The sequence below is a fragment of the Hemicordylus capensis genome, chromosome 3 (assembly GCF_027244095.1).
Source record: "Hemicordylus capensis ecotype Gifberg chromosome 3, rHemCap1.1.pri, whole genome shotgun sequence".
Classification (NCBI taxonomy): domain Eukaryota; kingdom Metazoa; phylum Chordata; class Lepidosauria; order Squamata; family Cordylidae; genus Hemicordylus; species Hemicordylus capensis.
This window is the reverse complement of record NC_069659.1, coordinates 34,841,489-34,860,979: the sequence shown is the minus strand read 5'-3', so window position 1 is coordinate 34,860,979 and position 19,491 is coordinate 34,841,489. Positions and strand designations below refer to the sequence as shown.

The following is a 19,491-nucleotide window of genomic DNA, read 5'->3' as shown; positions in this document are numbered from 1 at the left end:
TTTCAGGTAATGAGACTGAGAGAGTAGTGTCCTGAGACCTTGAAGGCCCATAGCCAATAATGAGCTAGATAGACTAATATCACAAGGCACCTTTCTATATATAAATAAAGTTTAAGTGGTTGTAGCCTAATTGCTCATAGAGCAGAAATCCAGCTTGTGCAAGGGGGAGGTGTGACTTTCTCTGATTGCCCCCCCCCACACACACACACACTTCCCTTTGCTGTCCCCTCTGCTCTGGGAGTCCTCCAGAGCAGGATCACATGTGGCACAGAGGGCCGCAGCAGGAAGGGATGAATTGCTTCTCCACCTTGTACACGCAGAACCTTTTCCACTCTCTAGAACCACTTAGAAGACAACCCACAGTTTTTCTAAATTAACCCTAGAAGAAACCATAAACCTTATTGGAACTAATAATGTTCTAGTTTCATTACCATTCATCTTTCCATTTTTAATGATGTGCCATATTTTTGTTTGTTGAATTTGTAGACCTGAAGTGGCTCAGGGCAGTTAACAATTAAAAGCAGAAACCATTTAAAAGCAGATTAAAATTAAAACTGGATATCATTAAGCCAGGCTACAAAGATGGGTCTTTAAGGCTCTCCTGAAGGCCTCCAAGGAAGATAGGAACATAGGAAGCTGCCATATAGTGAGTCAGACCATTGGTCTATGTAGCTCAGTATTGTTTTCACAGACTGGCAGCAGCTTCTCCAAGGTTGAAGGCAGGAATCTCTCTCAGCCCTATCTTGGAGAAGCCAGGGAGGGAACTTGGAGCCTAAATGCTCTTCCCAAAGCAGCTCCAACCCCTGAGGGGAATATCTTACAGTGCTCACATGTGGTCTCCCATTCAAATGCAACCAGGTTGGAATCTGCTTAGCCAAGGGGACAAGTCATGCTTGCTACCACAAGACCAGCTCTTATATTCCTCTCATATTCACAGGGAGTGTGTTCCACAACCCAGGGGCAACAACTGAGAAGGCCCAATCCCAGGTCACCACCAGATGAACTGGTGGCACCCACGTAATGATCCCTTCTGTGGCGTGTTTGTAACTTTCCTTCTGTAAATTGTTTGACTTTTAATTTTAGCTGAACAGCTTTATTGGTCTTGTTCATTTGGCTCATTGTTTATAGTGGGCAAACAGATCTTGCCAATCAATTCCAAAACACTCTAGATAAAAACACCGGTGATTTTGATATTTGCACTGCCTTGTCTAATACTGCAAGGTGAAATATAGCAATTGAGTAGGGGCAAGAGGAACAGGACAGCTTCAGGGTTCATGCTGCAAGTGAGGTATGTATTTCTTCAATCAGAGTAACTACTCCAGACTTCCTATATTTGAATATATGTTTGTATATATTCAGAAAATGTCCAGTAGTAGTGTCTGAATCTTAGAATAGAAAGCTGAAACCTAGGCATGACTTGCACAGTAACTGAGCATTTTGTTTGCTGCCATCTCCACCACTGTTGCCAGAATACACAAGTAGACGCCATACACACTGGCAACATGGCGTGGGAACAACCATGGAGATAGTGGCAGTGGTGTTGCTCAGGTAATGTGAAAATCAAGCTTTAGCTTACCCTCAATTTTTCTCCTGCATATCATAACCCATCAGCCAGTACTTTGGCCTGACTTTGTGACACATCCAATCCTTTTTATGCATGTAGTCTCACTCAGATAATTAGGACTCTGAAACAGGAGCATCTCTTGAAGCTAAAGCTCCTCAGTAGTAGATGCTCCTAGTGGCTATTATTTTTAGGCTGGTGTAGACGCAAAGTTCGCAGTTTTAAATGCCTTTGAGTCATGTTTTAAAGGTTAGCTGAGCAGCTATAAAAGCTAGGGATTGTGTTTTTGTTGGCTTTTGTAAAATGAAAGCTGAGATTCTAGAGAATCACTAAGTGACCAAATCAAAATGATGGAGAATTATGCAACCACATAAACATGTTTTACAAGGGTCTCTATAAAATGTCACTATAAAGGCAATACATGTAAGAAATATACACTCCCTCTACCAAGTGGTATTGACCTCCAGTGCAGCTACATCTTTTGTTAAAGGGAGTAAGTCCTTTTCCATGGCATATCACACTAAGCTTTTATAGGCCTCTTTGAGGAAAAATTACTCTCTTCAATATTTTTAAAAGAACGTGTTGCCTCAAGCGCCTGCTTTTGTCTGGTGAAGTGCCTTTTTCTGATACATTGTGAAAAACACTTTTCTGTTCATCATAAAAGATTTTTTAAAAATAAGCACTTATAGAAATTGGTCATGGATAACTGTACAGTGGGTGGTTTAAAACACCTCTGAGAACAATACCAGTTATAGGCTGCTCTTTCAGCAGAACAAAGCAGTCCACAAAAACCGGTATTGCCCTGCTCCCCTGGGCATTTTTCACACAGCAGGCTTTACCACAACTACTCTGAGTTTGAAGTTGCCCCCCAAAAATCAACACAAAAAGTGGAGTGTTTTACCCCAGATATAAATCTGGGTATACTCTAACACGCAATGGAAAAACCTAATCGTGTGTATGAAGTGCTCCCCGAAGCTTGAAGGGACTTCAGGGTAAATCTGGCCACTATATGAACGCACACACCCCATTCCGGAGGAGATGCGTGCTAAAAGCCCTGTGTGGAAAATGCCCTGTAAAGATATCTAATCTTATGAGAGCGATCCTCTCAGAAAAGTGATATCTCTCACACAAGTTTAGGAAGATCTTGTATTCAAATAAATGCAAAATCTCCTAGTTTACTTGTTGGCTTCTGTCCATGATGAGATAGTAGCATGCAAAGTTGGGACCTAGCTAAAATTCTGTGGCTAAAATAATGTGTGAACTGCCCCAAGTTATGAAAATATTAAATTCTGAGAGAGAGCCTAGATTCATTTTTGAATAGCAGCATGGGAAGCTGCCTTATACTGACTCTGACCATTGGTCTATCTAGCTCAATATTATCTACACTGACTGGCAATGACTCTCCAAGGTTTCAGGCAGGAGTCTCTCCCAGCCCTACCTAGAGATGCCAGCAAGTGAATCTGGGACCTTCTGCTCTTCCACTGAGCTATAACCCCATTCCCTAAGGAGAATATCTTACAATGTAGTCACCCATCCAAATGCAAACCAAGGTGGACCCTGCTTAGCAATGGGGATAATTCATTCTTGCTTCCAGAAGCTCTCCTCCCTATGTTTTTTCCCCATGACTGTTCTGGGCAGGGCAGGAATGCTGAGGTCTTTCGGTAAGATTATTAGTATTATTTCTGTGTAGACAAGCATCTCCATTGTCCTCGATGATGTCAGGCAGAACTTGTACACCTCAAACAAATAAGCCATGAACAGTTCCTTTCCCTCTCTTTCTTCTTTAGTTACAGCTGGCAGTAAATTGCCTTGAAATGTAAAATGTCAGAGCCATAATATATGAGGCAGCAATAGCAATCTCTTACCTAGTGATGCTTGCCTAGGGTATACTGAGTATGGGTGCTTTGCAAGGCCATTTTCAGCCCATCAAAATTAAACAATGTGCACCCTTTTAACGTGCATTTGATGTATGTTAAACATAGGAACACTCCTGTTGCAGTACCAGCTTTCCTTAAACCAGTGTTCTTCATTGTAAGACCCGGGGACCAGCAGCAGCTCCCATCAACCCTCAGTGCAACTCCCTGACTAATTGTTCATTGGACGTTGTGTAAAGCTTCGGCCAAAGCTAAATACTCTGTACGGTCCCCCTGGCACCATGCAGAGGTGGCCATTCTCACTGTGCAGAACTGAGTTTTGCCCACCATTGGTGGGGGGGGGGGGCTTCGATAAGGGGAACAAAGCCTTCTTGAACCCCTGCACCATCTTGAAAGGTGTGCACACAATGCTGAGAAGTGTAGCCCTTCCCAGTGTATTGTTTTCCTCCTAGATCTCTGAAGAGAGGGGTTTGTTCTCGTTCTCTCTCTCTCTCTCTCTCAGTCTCTCTCATGTAAAGGACTATCCCAGCACTGAAAAATGTGCACTACTGTTGGAGGTCAGCAGAGTGTGAAATGGCCCTCACACTGAAGGTATTTTGCCAAAGTGGCACTCGCTTGAAAAACAGTGAAGTTCACTGCCTTAAACCATGTTTTAGTAATGAAGCAGAAACAGCTTGGTAAGTGATAAGGCTGTCATTCCTGAGGCTTGTGCTAAATAAGTAGTTGATGTTGATCCACTGAGAGAGGGAAACTTCATGGCATCAAAGCAAGCCCTTTCCCACTCTCTTTCAAAGGACTGAATGACATTATTTCCTTGGTATTTAAGAACTGACTGAATGTCAAAAACAAAGGAAGCCTTGTATGTGGAGGAAAACTCATGCTCCTATTGCTATAAGTTCATCACATACATCATTTTGAAAGAAAATGTCAACAGGTGCTGCTGGTATCTCCATCTGTATCTAACAGGTTTCCCATTTCAATCTATCCTTGATACTTCTTAGTTCTGAAGTATATATGAAATTCTAGTTTATCAAAAGCTACTAGATTATTCAGAGTAGCTGGCTTCCTACCCCAACCGTGGGATCACCTCGATATTAAGTGCACCTACTAGGCAGACTGGAGTTCAAGCATCTTTCCTCAGAAATATTACCCACTACCCAATTCAAATTCGAGCTCTGTTACTGCTGGGTTTTAGCACTTACTTGGCCCACTCCACCCAGCTGGGTGTGGTGTTTTTGGTTAATCCATTCCTTGATCCAGGCCACCTTCTGAATGAGGCTTTAGTGGCTTGTATTCCAGTCCTGGAGTAAAGGCGTGGCTAACAAACAGCCAGTAACAAGAGCACTGAAAAAGCAATCTGCCCTTTCTGCTCTGTACATAATATCTATTTCATTAAACAATTAATATTTCTGATTCCACTCCACTGCCTTGTTCATGCATTCCACAACTCTTTCCCTTAGATTCTACACTAGGCACGCTGCTGCTGTTGCAGTTTTTCCTCCTATTCTTGAGAGTAGGGTGGAGAAGGGGCAGCAGGTGCATCAGTAGACTGAATGTGGGGAGAAAGGATGGAAGTGTGTGTTTCTTTGCTACTACTCACATAACTTGACATGATAGATGTATAAAATCATGCAAGGTGTGGATAAAGAGAAGTTTTTTTTTCTCTCTCTCTCATAATATTAGAACCTGGGATCATCCAGTAAATGCTGGAAGTACTACTTGACACATGTAGTTAAACTGCAGAATTCACTGCCACTTGATATGGTGATGGCCACCAATCTAGATGGTTTTAAAAGGGCATTAGACAAATTCATAGAGGATAGGGTTATCTGTGGCTACTTGTCATTGTATTGGGGGAGACATGACCCTGAACACCAACTGCTAGGGGACACCAACAGGAGGGGACAGTTGCCTTCTTTTCTCCGCTTGCAGGTTTCCCAGATGCACCTGGTGGGTGGGCCACTGCGTGAGATAGACTGCTGGACTAGATGATTACATAGCTCATTTTTTCCTCCAGAAAACTTTGAACAACGTACAGGCCGAGCCCCTTCTCCCCCCACCCTTGCCCAGGAGAGCTGTGCTTCAGTGTCTGGTCACAGGGTCTTTTGAGGCTCCTGTTGATATAAGAACAAGTTGAGTCACACTTTTTGAATCTTGTCTCTTCCCTCCCAGCAATTCTAGTTAAGTTAGAAATGGGAGGAAAACATTTTCTGTCCTCTAATTGTGAATCACAGTGGGTCTCGCCAACCCTCAAGTGGGTTGCCACTAGCCTAATAGCCAATCTAAAATGTTGGGAGTGGGGGAACGCACTCTCCTCCCCTCCCTTCAATCTTGCATGCTCTATTAAGGTATTGGGGGAAGCATTTAGGATAGGGCATCATAGGGAAGTCCCTCTTTTCTTTCTGATTTTTCCCCCTGATACTGTTTCTTTCCCTCCTTACAGCTGTAAAGTATGGTAAACTGCTCCAGTTATAATTACAATATGTTTCTTAGACTTCGAATGAAATCTTACAGTAATTTGGAACGTGAGAGGTTCCTAAATAACTGGTATGATCTGGGCAAGGCAGGAATAGTTTCATCTTGGTTGATGTCATCAGTTTGAGGGCTCTGCTACCAGGAAGTGATACATTCCTGAAAGGCAGATTTCCTTGGGTCCTCTAAGAGAAAAAGAAAACAGGCAAGCTCAAAATTCCATTTTCTTGCCATTCCCTGCTCTGAACCCTTACTACTTTTTCCAGTCAGAGAAGGATTAAGGCATTCCCTACTTTGATGAGGAAACTTCAACACTGGAATTTTATAGCTGTAAAATTAATGAAAAGTTTAATCCAGCCCTGCTTCTCCACCTCAAACTGTATTGCAGAGAGCCATTTTTGAAAGCTGTCTCATTTCAGGCTCTCTTTGCACAACACACCTGAATATAACTTCCACAAACAGCCTGTGTGAAGATTTGAAACTCACATGTTAGAGTTATCATTTGTGTAATTAAATGCAAGTGTGTCGAGCTTTTCTTTGAACCTCACTTATTTTATAAATGCATACCATTGAAGCTGCATCATATCAGATAAAGAGTGTCATCTTGTGAGCTGTATGAGCAGCTTTAGCTCCTACTATGTTTTACGTGGGACTTCCTTCTTATCAGCATGTTGCAACAGATGGTATGCATCACTGGAGAATAAATCATTCTGCTTTTATTCTCCAATAATTTTATAGGCTACACACATATTATTACTGACTCAAGTTATACTTGGTAAAGTGTTTAGAATGAAACACTCCACTGGGAAGAAATCAGCTGTCAACTTCAATTATTATGGTGTTTTCCCTCCAAAATTATTAGCACTCTCTGGCCCACGCTAGATATTATGTTAAACACATAATTGTCTAGTTTGGGGGGAGGGGGACTGTTCCCACTTAAAATAGCAGCTGGATTGGGCCCATAGCACAGGAGGTAGAGAGCATTTAACCCTATTAATTCCACATTAATCCCACATCAATTCCAAAATTCCATTTTTCTCCTGAAAATGGCACTCTCCCCAAAGTGGCTGGCTTGTCTTACTGCAGTGCCCCCTTTGGGGGCAAATAGCAGCTCTGAGGAAGAAGACTTCAGCAGAAAAATTGTGTGGAATTAAAAGGATTAAATACCCTCTGCTCCTGTGCTATGATCCTGATCCATCTTAGGGCTGGATATTTTAAAAGGAAAAACTAGACTGGTGTACAGGTGGACCCAATTATCCATAGGGATTCTGTTCCTGCCAATTTCCATAGGTAACAAAGCCACAGATAATAGGGCATCAAGTCTATGGTGATACGGGGAGGTCAAAAAGGCTGGAAACTGTAGTAGTGTCATACCGTGCACTGCAGGTCTTCTGCTGTCCAACAGTAGGAACATAGGAAGCTGCCATATACTGAGTCAGACCATTGGTCTATCTAGCTCAGTATTGTCTTCACAGACTGGCAGTGGCTTCTCCAAGGTTGCAGGCAGGAATCTCTCTCAGCCCTATCTTGGAGAAGCCAGGGAGGGAACTTGAAACCTGCTCTTTCCAGAGTGGCGGCTCCATCCCCTGAGGGGGAATATCTTACAGTGCTCACACATCAAGTCTCCCTTTCATATGCAACCAGGGTGGACCCTGCTTAGCTAAGGGGACAAGTCATGCTTGCTACCACAAGACCAGCTCTCTTCCCCCTAGAAGCTGTAATTCCACATTTTTCTGTGAGAAATCGCAGTGAAGGAAAAAAAATTATTTAAAAAGCCACAAAATTGACAAAATGGTAGCAAACCATGGATATGCAAAATTATAACCCCTTTTTTCCTCATATACTGAGGTCAAGTGTCAATTGCCGAACTGCGGATATGCGGAACCATGGATGTTGGCGCCACATATGTGGAGGTTTCTAACAGCAGTAACAGTTTTTTTCTAGTTTTTGTGCAATATTTGTGTCTCCATCAATTCATGCTCGGTCATGAATGTTGGTTGTCTACCCAGAACTGAAGGAATTTGAATGCCATCTAGTTTAAACCCATTACAGAGACAAGACTCTTCACACCTAAACATGGCTAATTGCAAATTGTTTGGCAGCAGGAGAGAACAGGAATGACCACAATCAGTGTGTAAAATATTTTTGAGAGCGCTTTGAGAGTGCTATGGAAACACTGAAAGCTAAGGTACAGTAGTAAGAGTGATTATCAACAGATTCATCATTTGACATTTCATTTTTTATTATGTTTTTATATTGCTTCATCTAATAGCTCTGGGCAGTTTACAGCAAATAAAAACACCAACAAACTAACAATCTAAAACAACTTAAAACAAAAATGGGCTTAGATAAATTCATGGAGGACACAGGTCTATCAATGGCTACTGGTCTGATGATGCTTCTAAATACCAGATGCAGCGGAGCAACCATAGGAGAGAGAGGACATGTCCTTACCTCTGCCTTGTGAGTTTCTAAGAGGCATCTAGTGGACCACTGTGTGAAACAGGATGGTGAACTAGATAGGCCTTGGGTGTGATCCAGCAGGGCTGTTATTAATTTTAAAATCTTGGGACTCAGACTAAGGAAAATTGAGCGAAGGGCTTTTGTGAAGGCAAATAAGATTGTTAAGCCTCACATTTCTATGGGGAGTGAATTCCATTGTCTAGAAGTTGCTGCAGAGAAGGCCCAATCCCAAGTCACCACCAGGTGGGCTGGTAGCAGCTGGAGACGGATTTCTCCAAATGACCTTAATGTGTGCTGCGTATCATTCAGAAGGATGCATGATGTTTAACATAATTAGTTAAACTTAATTAATCTACTAACAAAATATCAGTATAGATGCCCTTTTTTTTGTTACTGTGGAATTTGCCTATTTTCTCCTACATGAGAGAATCTTACATTCATTCTTACACAACGCCACTATGCACAGAATTTTTAATGTTGGTTTTTACAATAATAATAGACTAGATTGGTAATATTTTATGTCTTATTGTTTGACTGTAGCTGGGTCTAGAAATGGTGTCACAGCACTTTACCACATTCAGTTATAGCTGTTTATGGACCCTCTACCTCTATATGAAACCAGAAGCATTTGCTTCATTATGGGAAACTAGAGCAGCAGGCACTATTATCTTATGCGTATATTATTTCTGAAGAAATCTATGTGCTACACTTCATTGCAGAACCACAGACTGGATTTCATATTGCTTTTAAAATGTTGGATGCAGATGGGAATGAACAAGTAGAGAAGAAAGAATTCTTTAAGGTATGATTGTCAATATTTTAAAATATTTCCATTTCTTAGTAGAAATACAGTAAACTGCTCAATGAAGGGTGCAATGGATTAAAAAATATGCCTTCCCCATCTGTTTTGTGATAATGGTGTGCACATGGGAGCATGAACATGCTAGAACTGAAGGAATTCACACCTTCTGCCTTTTTTTTTCCTTTCAAGTTCTGAGTTGACTCAAGTACACTTTTAACTTTAGGCCAGATTTCAAATGTAAAAAATATGATCACAGCAATGAGCATATGATATACACACCCTTCCTTTACTAAGATATGTAGTTAAGAGTAATGTTGTAGTGTTGCATTATAGGACCAAGCATTTTTTTTAATTTAAAAGTTCTCAGATTTCTCAGGAAGAGAGGGAATAACAATATATTCCCGAACACAAAAACAGAAATTATGTGAGCACTTGACTGTTGAAAACTCATAACCACTGTAGAAACAGAAAGAGAAAGTACATTTACTGTGATGTGATAAAATATATGCTTATTCAAGAACAAATTCCCAGGCCTTCAGTTAGCTTGAATAATGGAAAATGTGGCCTTCTATTCAGACCATCTGGAGAGGAGATGAAACTATTTCCATCTCCGTTTGAAAAGAAAAAGTAGCATGGCAGATATGAAGGACTGAGCACTTAGCTGACCTGTCCAGTTCTGACAGACATGCTTCCTGGAAGTTTTTTACACCCGGATTTTAGTTTGCATCTCCTCCAGAACAGAGGTGTGCGTTCTGGATTTACCCCAAAGTCCCTGCGAGCTAACGGAGCACCTCACACACAATTCAGGTTTTTAATCATGCATTAAAGTGTAGCCCGATTTATATGCGGGGTAAAAAAAAATCCACTTTCTGCGTGGTTTGGGGGGCGGCAACTTTGAACAGTAACGCTTGCAGAAAACCCGTGGTAAAGTCTGTTGTCTGGGAAAGCTTCTGGAGGTGGATGAAAATGATGCTTCCCATGGTCTAATCAAGGTTGGGTACCATAATGCACAACTTGGAAGAGCATCCTTATACAACAGTGCCTCCTTGCTCCTCATCCATAGGCAAGGAGGTACTGATTTTGCCTTAACAGCAAATGGCAGCTGCTTGTTTATGGGCACAGTTGTTTCAAAGTGGCTCCGCCCCATGCCCCTCTGTACCTTATTTAGTAATCTCTGAGCACTTGCTTGAAGGTTGGAAGGAGCAGAGGAAACCTTACCTATCCCAGCTTGTCTTGCCTAAACAAATGGATTCAGGGATGTTTGGTCTTGCTACATGCAGTACTAGGACAAGGGTCTTTCTGTGTTGAGTTTCTACAGGGACCACTCTTCGAGAATGCCTTGACAAGGCCAAGTGCAGAATATTTAAGGAAATGCTGCCATTTATATCCTAATATACCAAAACTCTCATCTTTTTTTCTGGTATGAGGAATCAGAAAAGACAGTTAAGGACAATAAAGCAGGAGACTCGGGAAACATTGTTCAATCACTGTATTCAGAAGGGAAGTCTGAAAGAGGCTGTCAAGCTGCTCACAGTGATAAACATACTTTTAAAAGCACCTCTTCTAAGCAACTCTAAATCCTCTGCTTTTGATCTCTATCCACGCTGTTATAAATAATAAGTCCCTTGTTCTCTTATTTTTGCTGTCCATTGGAGGACTGGTGCTAACATCTCTGAAAGGTAGGTGTATTTTGCAGTGTGCTGTGTTAAATCTCTTGTAAGAATCCTGGCCTCAGAAGAGATTTGTGAGTAATTATAAATGTTTTACAAAGAGAGCTTGCTTCTGGGAGCCTGCAGAATGATTTGCTAGAGATTTATAGGAAGTTGCAAATGGGTTTATTTGCCAGAAGCCTTGTATGGGATCTTAATGTGTTAAAGAACAATATAATACAAAAACATCAGATCATGTCCTGGTTTTATTTATTTTATTTTATTACAAAAATACTTCAGGTTTTATAGTGCTTCTTGAGTATTCAGGGTGCTTCACATACTCTCAGTAATCCTTACACAGCCTTAGGAAGCTGCCTTATTCAGAGTCAGACTGAGGTCCATTGAAGGAGGAGAGCTGGTCTTGTAGCAAACATGACTTGTCCCTTTTGCTAAGCAGGGTCTACCCTGGTTGCATATGAATGGGAGACTTCATGCATGAGCACTGTAAGATATTCCCCTTAGGGAATGGAGTCGCTCTGGGAAGAGCATCTGCATGCTTGAATGCAGAAGGTTCCAAGATCCCTTCCTGGCATCTCCAAGATAGGGCTGAGAGAGATTCCTCCCTGCAACCTTGGAGAAGCCGCTGCCAGCCTGTGTAGACAACAGTGAGCTAGACCAGGGATTCTCAAAGTTGGGTCCCCAGATATTATTGGACTTCAACTCCCATAATCGCCAGCCCCAGAGGCCTTTGGTTGGGGAGTTGTGGGGACCCAACATTGAGAATCCCTGAGCTAGACCATTGGTCCAACATGATATATGGCAGCTTCCTATGTTCCAGCTCTGTAGCTTTGACTGGCAGCAGTTCTCCATGTTCTCAGGCAGAGGCCTTCTCCAGCCCTGTTGCCTGTGATACTTTAAGTGAAGATGGCAGAAGTTGAACCTGGGACCTTCTACTTAAACATGATCTGCTACTGACAGGGTCATCCTGTGCATGCTTGCTCAGAAGCCACCTTACTGTGCCCAGTGGGGCTTAATCCCAAGTAAGTGTGCACAGGATTGTGGTGTGAGCCTTGTAAGATAAGTCAGTATTATTATCCTGCATTTCAGATAGGAAGGCTGAGGTGGAGGAAGAGTGGTTTCACTGGCTTGCCTAAGGCCATTGAATGCACTCCTATCTGAGGTGATGAACTGCGACGGGTTCAGCAGAAGGCAACCCAGATGTGAGAGATCTGGAAACCAAGTCCTATGAAAAACAGTTGAAAAAGCAGGGAATGCTTAGGCTGGAGAAGACTCAGAACAGAGAAGACAGCTGTTTTCAAATATACAAAGGGCTGTGAAGAAGATGAAGACAACGATGAAGACGAAGAAGACTATGATGAAGAAGCCGACGATGAAGAAAGAATTGTACTCTGTTGCTCTTGAGAGCAGGACTAGATAGAACCAGTGGGTTGAAATTATAAGGAAGCAGATTCGGGTTAGGCATTAGGAAGAATGTCCTAACTGTAAGGGTTGCTCTGCAGTAGTGGGCTCTTTTTCACTAGAGGTTTTAAAACAGAGGCTTGACAGTCATCTCTCAGGGATGCTGTCGCAGTTTCCTCCAGGGAGCAGGACTTAAAGGCCTCCAAGCCCTTCCAACCCTGGCATTCTATGATTCTGTGACGTTTGAATCAGAGACCTCAGGCTCACAACTCAGACTCAATTAGGCTTAACATTAGATTGTTGTTGTTGTTGTTGTTATTCGATTTCTATACTGCCCTTCCAAAAATGGCTCAGGGTGGTTTACACAGAGAAATAATAAATACATAAGATGGATCCCTGTCCCCAAAGGGCTCACAATCGAAAAGAAACATAAGATAGACACCAGTAACAAGCTCTGTAGGTATTGTGCTGGGGGTGGATAGGTAATGGGTGGATAGTAAATGTGTTGCTTGCTTTTACAGTAAAGTAGCAAGTGCTTAAGGCCCCAATCTGCATTAAAAATATGGTGCAGAGGTAGTGGGGGGAACCTGTGAAGCCTTCTCAACAACAACCCCTCCCCCCCCCCGTATCAGCTGTTTTTGGTGTCTGTCCTTACAGTAGTACTTTCCGGATCACACAACTGCTCGGGAGGGGGTGATTTTTTTAAAAAAGTGTGAAAACTGCATGGATGTAAAAGAGTAAACACCCCCTCCCTCTGTGCCACATTTCTGATATGGTTCAGGGCCCCAGGCAGCTGCGACTTTAGTGTAAAAGCAAGCACTTAACTACATGACATGTTTGACTTTTGCATCTAGGTTGGCTTTTCGCCACTGCACTAGCTAGCACTACACTTGCTTAAGCACATACTTTGAAGTTTTCAGTAGATTGTTGTTTTTTTTTAATGGTTCCAAAAGCAGCTACATTTTCCTTACAGTACTTTTGTCTGATGTCACCTTAAGTGGCGCAGCGGGTAAATGCTTGACTAACAAGCAGAAGGTTGCCTGTTTGAATCCCAGTTGGTGTCTTTCCCAGACTATGGGAAATACCTATATTGGGCAGCAGCGCTATAGGAAGATGCTGAAAGTCATCTCATACTGTGCGAGAGATGGCAATGGTAAACCCCTCCTGCCAGAGAGAAGCACAGGGCTCTGTGGGCACCAGGAGTTGAAATCAATTTGACAACACACTTTACCTTACCTTCATCATGCACTCCAAAACCTTATTTTAAAAATGGAAAATCACCATGTAAGATTGCCATATGAGAACCTAGAAGTGGGCTTCATGTTGATTCCTGCATGGAAGTGTTTTCTGTATAAGGACTTCAGTAATGTCTGAAGAGGCCTTGAAAGACAGGCCCAAAACATTACAATAAGATACTAAATGGGAAAATAACACTTTTGTTCTAGCTTCAGAAAATAATTGGGAAGCAAGATGAGCTGAAGCCATGTTCAAGAGACAAAGTATTATCTCAGGTAGGCTTTTTTCAGAGAATAAGCTATGTTCCTTTCAACAATAGTTATGGCATGAATGTGCTGTTCTCTTCTAGCACTGATTCATTGCACAGCTTATATGGACTGCACCCATGTCTCTGGTTTTTAATTAAATGAAAGTGCTTGGTCTGCCAACCTTGCTTTTGCATTTCTGCTTTTGTTCTTCCTTTTGGGTCTTCTAAAAAAACCACTGTGACTTGGAATCAAAGGTGTCCTCCTGTAGCAGAAAGCCTTTTCCTCTCATAGAAGGGCTGTTATGGACAGTAGAAGAGTGGTGCGTGAGATAAATGATACCAAATTCAGATGAGTTTCTCTGTTTTGTGCAAGACTTTGCACAAACTCTCTTAAAAACCATGTTTATGGTCCACTAAAGTTTGTGTAGAGTCCATGCTGAACTTTCTCCCCCTTAGAAGTAGCTCAGGACTTCATGGACCTGCTAATTAAGTGTCCAGCCCTACACATGTGGCAGGTCACATTTCTGATCTGTTGCATTTGCGAGAGAGGCTGCAGGTGAACTGAGGGTGGGGGGATTTGTTATAACTAGATTGTCATGGATAGATACCTATCAAATAGGCTTTAGGTTCCCTGCAGCCAAACCTTTGCAGGGGTGATGATGGCCTGAACCCATCAACCGCCAGTTCCTGCCTTCCGCCTGAGATTCTCCACCCAACTTCAAACATCAGTGGCAAGCTGGACAGAAGTCTTGAAGCAGCCCAGGACCCAGTTTTGAGAGGTAAAATCATGTATTTCATACTTTGATTGGGGGCATAATTTTCAAACTTTGCCTATAGTGCACAAATGCCTTGTCCCAGCTTTGTGGAACAGCACTAAGTAATTTTCTTCTCCTGTTCTCTGTTCTTCAGATCCAAGTGATTGAGCTGATTTACTAGATATGAAGTCACATGGTTTTAGAATTCATAAGTGTGTATCAAGGGAACCTTTAACATTGTTTGGTTGACTTGATTAAAAAACCAACCAGGGCACTGCCAGGCTTGAGAATATATCTTGCCACATAGGTGCTTTTCAGGTCACCACCAGTTAAAATTAATCCACAAAAACCCTGCCAAAAAAATCAGTAAACTACTGCGTCGGACTGAGAAGCTAGAAGGTACATTATTCTGCCCCTCTCTCCTGTTCCAGATGTCCAAAGATATTTCAAGGCTGTACTCACAAGCAGCCTAGCCTGGGCTAGGCTGCTCGTGTGGAGCACCAGGATCCATGCAAATCCTGGCACCCCTATCCAGCCTAGTCCTGCTCCTAAGCCCAGCTCTTAGCCAAGGTTAAAGGAGGAAGCACTCCCTTAACCCAGCCTCTGGGCTCGTGTGTCTCCTCGTGTGTCTGATGGGGGGATCCCCCAAGGTAGCATGTGGTGCCTTGTGGGATATGCAGAGGCGGGGGAAACGAGTCCTGGCCTCTGTTGCTCCACGCACTACACGTGGGCGTGTGGCTTGTGCACTGCAAGGGCTGCAAATGATCATCTGGGGGAAGGTAGGTTGAACCCTGCCTCCCACCACTCCCACATGTGCAGTCATGTGAATAGCCACACTATGTAGATAAACTACGCTGTTAGGAACATGTGTTTCATTTTAAGCCTCTTTTTAAAGATTGGATAAATATTATTTAATAAAATGTTTTACTTTTCAACTTTCAGTATATAAATTTCCAGGTAGCTTAACATTGGCTCAGGCTACTTTTATATAGTGAAAAGTAGCATAGGACAGAAACGGCGAATGCTACCTGAACTATAAAGTGTGTTGAATCATATGTGCAGTAAGCACAAAACATGCTGAACTAATGTGATGATGTTACTGAAAGCTAAATAACCATTAGTATTAAATCCTATGAACAGATGGTTGCTTTTCATCTTGCCTCTTCAGCAAAATAAAAGACACAGAAGCAGTTTACGTAGAAAACTCTTACATAGGAACAGTTCTGTGGAAATCCCTGTGGACTGCATGTTGCATAGTGTGGTGTTGTGTTAAAAGAAATGCTATTTTGACTAAGTGGCGAAAGAAATGCATAGCACAGAAATACTGCACTTTACTTGTTGAAAGGATGAAATTACTGACTTAAGTGAAATACATTTTTTTGTTTTCTGTAGACTCCATTCAATTGAACAACATACACAAAATTCATAGGAAAAAAAGAAACATACACTGCCCAGAGCCTCTGGATGGGGCGGTTTATAAATGTAATAAATACATAAATAAAGCCTTAACTCATGCAGACTTAGGCTTGCCGGAAACCCTACTGCATAGGATTGAAGCTGAACACAATACCCCAAGACTAGCTGATGTTTATATCTTATATCTAGCTGATGTTTATACCCCAAGACTAGTTGATGGTGTATATCTTTGTATTCTTTACCTCCTCCATTCTTTCTCATACAAGGCTGAAGGGTTTTTCTAGCAAATCATGGTTTCTTAATTGCCGGCATTCAGAACTCACAAAGCTGACCTCTGTGAATGAATTCTACCTCCTTGGAATTAGGCTCCATTGAACTTAATATTTATCTATCTATCTATCTATCTATCTATCTATCTATCTATCTATCTATCTTGACACATCTACCCTGCCTTTCAACCTTCACAAGGGCCCCAAAAGTGGCTTTCACGCTTTAAAAAATACAACAGAACACAAAGCAAAACAAATGTTAAATAAAACTATTAATGTTGAAAATGTTGAAATTGTGATTGTTGAGGGGATTGTCAGGGATACAAGGCCCCAAACCAATTCCCCACCAAACCTTCTTCTAAGGAAAAAACTGCTCTCCAGGGGGCAGCCTGTAATGTCTTTACTGAGTGTTGGCAACAAATTGTTCCTGGGTTTCAGCTCTTGTGGGGTACAAGAAGGAAATGGCAAAGGGACAGAGAAGGGGGGCTTTGTGGCTTAGAGAGGAGATTTGGGATGGGGTATGCTGTGTGGCTCCAGTGAGAGTGATACCTTTCCTGATCTGCAAAGTGTTCCTAGGCCTGAAATGGAAGTGAAGTAAAACAGACCCGTGCCACAAAGGGGTTCTGTCTGGGAGACAGCAGGTCATTCTCTCTGGTTGAGTGTCAGACTGTGCTCTGAGTAGCTGATCTCAAAGTGCAGATCTGCAGACTTGGCAATTATACCCAGATTTGATTTGATTTTTAACAAAATATTTCTGTAGGCTTGATTGTCCTGTAAAGGTCAGTCTTGACATAGGAGCAGGCAGAAGAAAGCAAGATACAAAGGGTTCTTCCCTTGCTCACCTACCTATGGTAATTTGAGGATTGATTCGCTGTGGATAGGTGTCCACCCTCTTTCCTGAGAAAACAGATTGATTGACTTAATTCCTGTTATCTTGATAAAGTTACAGGGGACTTCTGATTGGTCTTTCCATGAAGTGGGTTACATATGGGGCAACCTTGTCCTTATTTGTATTTCCATGGTATTTGTATTTCCAAATTTCCATTTGATTGGATTTATTCATATTCGGGTTCTCTGTAGAGGAAGACTCTGACTAAGGGGTCACATACTTCCTAAGTTAATTTGCTTTCTGCTGTCAAAAGGGCACCTTTGGTCACCAATATATTTCAAAACTACTATCATTCTTATTTTCTGATATAAGAAAATGTTACCTGTTCTACATCAGAGTAACATTGTGCCTCATGTTATACACTGTAAGGTCTAACATCTAAAGAACTGCCCAAGTAATCAAATGTACTGTAGAGATTTGGAATTGTATTTCCTGAACAGCAACTCCCTGTTGCTACACAGCAAGTCAGTTTTTGAAATGATTTTGGGTAGGCATAAAGTAGCCCTTTGGATCTCAACCAAAGTCCATAATCACTTAGCTATATTAAGCTGGAGAAAGATGTCCCATAAAGGAATGCCATAAGTTTTTCCAGACCACTGTATTCCATCTTTCTTCTTCCAGCCATAAATATAATATTGTTTCATTTCATGATTTCTGGCTTAATACCTTGTTCCTTCACTTGAAATTCACATTGTATATTGCATAGTATTCTGCAAATGCAACATTCAGTCTTTGCTTTGGAACATTCAGTGTGTGTTAGCTAGAAGAAGGATCCCCACCTCAGGGAGCATTCTGACAATATTGATATGCATGTCTTTTCAGGAGCCAGAACTAGAAGATTCTGATATTAATACCATGTTGCTTGTCCATTTCTTTGGAAGAGGAGGGAAAGATAAACTTCAGTATTCTGAATTCTACAGGTACTGCACTCTGTTAATGGTTGTTGCTGCTTTCTCTGTAGTGTGGGCTGGGCAGTTTAGTTACTGAACTATTGCAAATGAATTTGGTGTTTTGAGTGTGGTGCTCAAAATTGATTTTTTTTTTAATAGCAGCTCTTAAAGAGATGTCAAATAACTTTAAATAGCTTTACATACTTGGCACATTGCTGGAATGTCATCAGCCATCTTGTCAACAGAACGCTTCCCTTTGATCTGCTTCCATAGCACCAGTTTCCACTAGTGGATGTGCCCACAACAATGACATTGGTTTTCTTCCAACCGCTTTTGCAAAACACTTTGCCCACTCTTCTTCTTGTTGACGCCATAGAATAACTTTGATTATAGTGGTGCCTTTCAGAAAGGGTGGAGCTTAAAGCCAAAATGGCTCAGAGCACCAAGATATGGACATATAATGTATCAATACTGTGGCCCCAGCATGAACTTGAATTGTTTTATCTTTTTAGCTGCTTTATTGTATTTTAAAATCTTTGTTCCCAATCATTGATTGATTTTAACTGTTTTGTGATATTTGTCCTAGGACCCATGTCCTAGGTAGTATTATTTATTATTTATTTATTTGTTCGATTTCTAGACCGCTCTTATAGAATAGCTCAGGGCAGTTCACAAATATCACAAAACAGTTAAAATCAATCAATGATTGGGAACAAAGATTTTTAAATACAATAAAGCAGCTAAAAAGATAAAACAATTCAAGTTCATGCTGGGGCCACAGTATGACAGTATGACACAGAATGTTGCTTAACTTTGCTGTAACAAATAAAAAGTGGTGAAACCTGGAATGCATAAGCTCCATAGGAAAAATAAGGCAGTTTGTCCATGTTCTGTTTAAGATCTAGAGAGCCCAGTGAATCCTAGATTCACATAAGATTTAGTCTGTGGGTATGCCACATGTTGTGGCGCTGCAACTTTGGAATGCTGTTCTAAGAAAAGCATGCCTAACCCAATCTCTTATTTTCAGATGCATACTAAAGACCTGTTTGTTTCATCATGCGTTTATAGTTAGCTATTGATAAAGGTACCCACTCAGGTTTATCCTTTTGTTGTTATCTGGCTTATATGTGCATTGTCTAAAATGAATTTGAGATATTTGTTATCTTATGTTGTGCACCACTTTGTGTATTCTTTGAGCAGGCAATGCAAAAATGTTATAAACAAAAATAATCTGCAGAGCTAACTAAAACTGAACTTGGCGTGCATAAAATTAGATTTTAGTAACCAGAGCTTAACCAGAGCTGGCATTAATTCATGATAGAAAATTTGTTTTAAAATCATTCAGAATTATGCATCTGTATTTGGGTTGCAGTGGGTGATCCATCTTGAAGCTAGGCATCTGTCTACGAAAGAAAAAGAAAAAATCTAATTAGTACAATTAAACTTATGTGGCTAACTCAATTAACTCCTTTTTTCTTCCTCTTTTTTTTTTTTTTTAAAGAACCATCTTGCAAAACAGGGTTGCTTGTTTGAACTCTGTTTAAAAAAA

At 41.4% G+C, this 19,491-nt stretch overlaps 1 protein-coding gene across 1 annotated transcript in view; it reads left to right on the top strand.

Moving 5' to 3' along the window:
* The window catches only part of MICU2 (mitochondrial calcium uptake 2), a 127,823-nt gene that overhangs the window by 92,787 nt on the left and 15,545 nt on the right, over positions 1-19,491 (top strand). The window contains exons 7-9 of the mRNA XM_053309540.1: positions 9,090-9,172; positions 13,686-13,751; positions 17,875-17,972. Coding sequence (XP_053165515.1) covers positions 9,090-9,172; positions 13,686-13,751; positions 17,875-17,972 — 247 coding nt within the window. The remainder of the gene's footprint in view (positions 1-9,089; positions 9,173-13,685; positions 13,752-17,874; positions 17,973-19,491) is intronic.